Source organism: Grammomys surdaster, unplaced genomic scaffold (assembly GCF_004785775.1).
Source record: "Grammomys surdaster isolate TR1022 unplaced genomic scaffold, NIH_TR_1.0 100, whole genome shotgun sequence".
NCBI lineage: Eukaryota > Metazoa > Chordata > Mammalia > Rodentia > Muridae > Grammomys > Grammomys surdaster.
In genome coordinates this window covers 12179106-12184834 of record NW_021604579.1, presented here as the reverse complement: position 1 = coordinate 12184834, position 5729 = coordinate 12179106, and the positions used below count along the sequence as shown (strand labels likewise).

Sequence of the window (5729 nt, the reverse complement as noted above, 5' to 3'; positions counted from 1 at the left end):
GCCAGGCTGTCAGGCTGTCAGGCTGTCAAGATGTCACCTTTCCTAGGTGACTCAGCTGAGCTTCTATCTTGCCCTGAACTTGCTTTTTTTTGGCTGGTGTCTGTTGGGCCAGTGGTCTCTCCAGGTGGACCAGCCAAAACAAGTTGAAATACAACTTGCATATAACCCCTAACTTTATAACAACCCCATTTTCATGCTAAATCTCGACATCATGAGCACACACATTATTACCATGAAAGTTCACGACTAGCCGAGCGGTGGTGGCGGCACACCTTTAATCCCAGCACTCGGGAGGCAGAGGCAGGCGGATTTCTGAGTTTGAGGCCAGCCTGGTCTACAGAGTGAGTTCCAGGACAGCCAGGACTATACAGAGAAACCCTGTCTCAAAAAAAACAAAAAACAAAAAAAAAGAAAGAAAGAAAGAAAGAAAGAAAGAAAGAAAGAAAGAAAGAAAGAAAGAAAGAAAAAGAAAGTTCACGACTGCCAGGAGAGCATCCAGGAAAATAATAAAAAGAAGGAAAAAATTTCCAGCCATTTCCCATTGATCCTCAGAAAAGATGCGAACATTTCTCCCTCCTTCAGCCCACCACCCCTTCTCTCATCTCTCTGACTCTGTATCTATGACTTCTCCACAGTCAACAAGACGCTGATACGTAAGCCTTCCTCCATGTTCCTCCTATAGTCAGCCAAGAACAAACCTTCATGTGAGCATAGTGGCAGTGAGGAAACTGAGGCAGGAAGACTGAGAATTAGAGTCCAGTCTGAGCTACATAGCAAGGTTAAACCTTACTTTTACTGGTCAACTAAGGATCAGTTTCGTTGGTTTTGTGATTCCAAAGAGTAAAAATGACCCAATATGAGGTAAACATCATCATGGTCATCATCATCATCATCATAACTGGTAATAAATAGATATAAGCAGAATATAGGTATCCATACAAAAGAATACTTTCCAGACGCAAGAATGAAGTGCCGGTCCATCCTGCAATGTGAATGCAATGTGAAAATGCCTTGCTGTGTAAAATGAACCAGTCACAAAAGGCCACAAGTTATATTACTCCACTACTCTAAAGCGTACAGACTGGGGATGTAGCTCAGTGGCAGGACACTAGCTCAACACGCCCAAGGCCCTGGGTTCAATCCTTAGTATCAAAAATGTATTAGTTAGTTTAAAATAAACTCTTCAACGCCCAGATGTAGCTTGCAAGCTCCTACAATCTGGAAGACAGAGGCTTGCAAGTTTGAGGCCAGCATGCACTACGCAGCAAGACCTATGGAAGAGTGAAGGCTTACCAATGGCTAGTGAATCTGAGTGGGGCTTTAAGACGGGTTTCTCACCCTAGTAGGTATGCATGCATAGTTACAAAGCCATGGCTTGGTTTGCTTGCTTGCTTGCTTGCTTGCTTGCTTGCTTGCTTGCTTGCTTGCTTTTTACTCTTTTGAGACAGTCTTATACCACAGGCTGGCCCTGAGCTTGCTATATAACCCAGGCAGGCCACATGCTCCTGCTCTCTCCACCTCTTAAGTGCCACCTCTTAAGTGTTACCTCTTAAGTGCCAGGATCACAGCCTTGTGCCACCATGCCTAGAAGTCAAATTTTTTTTGAATCACAATAGGGAGTCTGGGGAGATAGCTTAGTCAGTAAAGTACTTGTTTTACAGCCATGAGGACCTGGGTTTGCTCCTCAGGACCATGGGAAAAGTTGATATAGTAGTCTGTGTTTGTAATCTCAGTGCTGGGGTGTCAAAGACAGGGCAATCCCTGAGGCTGCCTAGCCAGGGAGCCTCTAGCCTACTCAGTGAGCTCCAGACCAAGGGACCGCAGTGGTCTCAAAACATGAGGTGAATGGCTCATAAGGAGTGACACCTGAGATTGATCTCTGTACACACACAGGCACCCACACCACATCACATCACAATATGGCATTGGTGAAGACACAAAAAAGAAATACTGACTGATCCAGATGTGGTGGCGCACACCTGTACTCTCTCCACTTGAAATGTGAAGACAGGAGAATCCCGGAATTCAGCTTTATCCTCCAGTACGTAGCAAGTTTAAGGCCAGTGTTTAAGAACTATATGAGACCCTGTCTCCATAAAATATGAGATAAATACCAACTGAGAGATTATACAGCACAGACCGCCTGCATATTAGCAGGAAGGTGTAGGCTCCGAGTTCACCCAAGTGGACTCCTCAAATCTCTACAGAGGCAATAGAGCTGAGCTCAGAGTTTCCCTGCTCCTCTGATCAAACGTTAGTCTAGGGAGTAAAGGCTGACATTTATACAGAAGATGGAAGACATTTTAAGTGGGGCATATGACTAGTGGGTGGGCTGAGGATTTGAATAGAATGGAAGGACCACTGCCCAGTGGCACATATATTTGAGAATACAGAAGCAGACATCTCTGTGAGTTCGAGGTCAGCCTGGTCTACATAATGAGTTCCAAGCCAGTCAGAGCTACATATTGAGACTTTGTCCCAAAAAAAATGGAAGGATTATCATATTACAGCTAAAGACATTGACACCCGAGAAGACTGAGTAGCTCTCAAGTCATACAGTTGGCCAAGACGCTGGCTAGAGAGCATGGTGATTACCACTGTGCTGTAACTGCCATATGCTCCCATATCCTCCCATATGCCTTATGCCTCCCTCTCCACAGCCCACCCTGCCTTCTGGTTCTGAATATATAGTCCTTCTAGGCTAGCTCCTTTTCCTTACTCACCCTCGGGGGGACTTCGGAAAGCTGTGACACCCTGCAGGCTGTCCCACTTTCCCAGATTCTCCTCCAGGGGCATGGTGCGGATGCTGTTGTCTTCAGAATAATCTCGATGGCTGCTCAGGGTCACGGTGGAGGTGTCGGTCATCACGAAGCTGGAGTCCATGCTCATGGACTCAGAGCCCATGATCAGCGTCATACAGGAAGATGGTGAAAGAGTGGAGACGGGTACTTGGGCACTTGAGTGCAGGCTGAGACCTTCGCTGGAACCAGGAATCAGGCTGACGTGTGAAGCATGGGTGACTGTCACATTTAAACCAGACCTGGGTTGGCTGTTGGATGTCACATTGACAGACCCCTTAGAGCCTGTGTTCCAGGATGCACTCAAGGCTTCTTTAGAAACAGATGCAAAAATAGTGTGTGAAGTCAACGTGATGGCCTCATTTGAGTTTGGAGCTATGCCCAGGTTCACCTTAGAGATGTTCCCAGAGTGCAGACGGTCCAAAGAAGTGTTAGAGGGGAGAAGAAGAGGCACCTGTGAGCCTTGCCTGGAGATGTTATGACTCCGGACCAAGGCTTCTCTGGAAAGAGCCCTTATATATAGGTTTGGCTCAGGTCTGGAAGGATTAGAGTTACTCTGACCCAAACCAAAAACCTTGCTTGAGAGGGACTTGGGGGCATCCTCAGAGCCTGGCCTAGAAGAATTCTCTGGACTCAAAACAGTGGTCTGGGTAGAGCTGGGGCTTCGAACTGGTTGTGAGTCTGGGCAGAGAGTCCCTGCAGAGTCGGGTCTGGGGGTGTGGTTCAAACTCTGGTCAGCAGCGTCCACAGTGTTGATCTGGACAGAGGATGGAGGCGTGGCCCTACTGGCATCGGGGCTGGGGATGTCATTAGACACTGGGCCAGAGACCCCCTCTGGGTCAGGACTCAGAGCTGGATGAAGGGTCGGAATGAGAGTCAAGCCATGTGCTGGGGGAGGAACAAGGGCCAGGTCTGGGGTAGGCCTAGGTGTGGTGCTGGACATTATTCCTGGAACCTCACAGGAGTTAGGACTTGTTGTCTTCTCGGGGTCTTCATGGAGAATGAGACTAGTACCCTGACTCAGGGCCATGTCCAGTCTGGAGGCTTCTCAAGGCCACTGTCCCTTTTCTCCAACTGCTGACTGTGGGGATTCCTGTAGCACTCCTGAGAAGGAAGATGAACACAGTCTGCTAGCACCTGACTGTGCCCATCATAGATGAGGGCCCTTGCTACCAGTGCCCTTCATAGCTCTGTCACACACCGGTCCCCTTCCACTCTCTCCATTCCATGTCATGGGTTCTGACCACATCCTGCTCCCCGCCCCCTCATGTCCTGAGCACTGCCTTTGGCTTGGTGCCCCCCACTATCCCTTGCCTCGCTCAGCTCTCCTACCATTGTCCTGATCCCCCTTCATACTAATGACTGACTGAGCTCTGTCAGGGACAAACTCTAGGTGTCAAGAGCTGCTGTCATTCTAGCCAGACATGGTGGTTCCCCAACATTTGGGAGGCTGAGACAGGAGGATAGTCCAAGGCCAGCCAGGGCTATTTTTAAGATCCTGTCTCCAAAAATGTAAGTAAGAAAAAATGAGACAGAAGGAAGTGAAAGAGAGGAAGAAATGAGAGAATGGGAAGAGAAAGAAAGAGGAGACAAGAGGAGGAGGGAACTGTGAGTATCCTGGATCCCAGAGCATCTCTAACTCCCAGGCAGTGCCAAGCACATAAGTCAGTCACAATAAACAGTCCAATGAACAACCTCCCCCACTTACAGGTTGAATGAGAGTAAGATACTTTATTATGGGTTATCCAGTTCTCAGCCATCCCCATGTGACCTCAGTTCACCACCAAGGATCCCTGAGTCTTGGGACAAAGCCCTAAGTCATTAGAACTGCTCTGCATGTGGTCACAGCCTAGAGTCTCAAAGGCAAGAGCATCCATCCTACAGCCCGGCAAGAGAACATACAACAGTCATGAAAATGGAAGCTACTTGCCCAACAATCTGACTATGGGTGAATTCCCTATGACTATGGGTGAGTCTCTGGCGCCTGATCCCACCTCTAAGAGCAGCTCACCTGACAGCATGGTGTTCTTAAGCAGGAGTGGGCCCCTAGAAAAGCATGTAAAAGAAATCGTGTCAGAGCTAGAGAGACCAAGACCGTCTCTATGCCACCACCCTCAGGCTAAACTATGGCTTCCTGTTGTCCTTAGAACAGAGTTCCCAGTTGTTAGCAGAACCTAAAGGGGTCTTTACACCCTGCATGGCCCTCCATTAAGCCCCCTCCTCTCCTCCCACTCCACTTGCAGGTCTGGGCCTTCCACAGGCTGGGCCACACCCGAGCTACCACTTAAACCTTCACCCTTGAGGCCACCTGTAAGCTCTCGGAGCATCCTGTTGGCTCCTCCTTTCCTAGCACACACATCTGGCTTCCCTATTGGCAAGAAACTCAATGCCCACAGGAACTGCTTCTGCCTTTCTCACTGCTGGTTTCTGTGATGACTGACAGCACCTGCACACAGAAAGCACTCAGTACGGCTGAGTTCTCGGCTTGCCTTCTTCAACGTTGCTGTGCTCATCCGTTCCTTCGCTAGCTCACTTTCTTTCCCGTTCACTCGCATACTGGTTCCCTGGATCATTTGTTCGTTCCACCAACCTGCATCTATATGGCTTGGCTTTGGAAGAGCCATACACTTGATGTCATGAAGCCCCAAGTTCATAGATCAGCTCATCTTACTAGTGCGAGTGAGGGAATCTGGACAAGAGATTTTTTCCCAGTGCCCCTGTGCTTTTCAATAGCTCCTTGTCTTATAGAGACCTTGCCCTTACGGTGTCTGGCAGGGAGTGTGAGCCTGTGGAAGGCTTTCCTTTATTAAAAGGAATATTTCTATTCCTTTTTGCTAAAGGCTGTGACAGTCAGGACCTTGGTGCCATATGCACTCCTAACACTTGATGCCTGCAAAACAGGAAGACTAGCCTTACCATTGCCTCCAAATT

The 5729-nt window shown here is 48.5% G+C and overlaps 1 protein-coding gene across 1 annotated transcript in view; it reads right to left on the bottom strand.

Moving 5' to 3' along the window:
• The window catches only part of Mroh7 (maestro heat like repeat family member 7), a 36771-nt gene extending 32943 nt beyond the window's left edge, over positions 1 to 3828 (bottom strand). Inside the window, exon 1 of the mRNA XM_028788182.1 lies at positions 2724 to 3828. Coding sequence (XP_028644015.1) covers positions 2724 to 3828 — 1105 coding nt within the window. The remainder of the gene's footprint in view (positions 1 to 2723) is intronic.
• Between the last annotated feature and the right edge of the window lie 1901 nt (positions 3829 to 5729).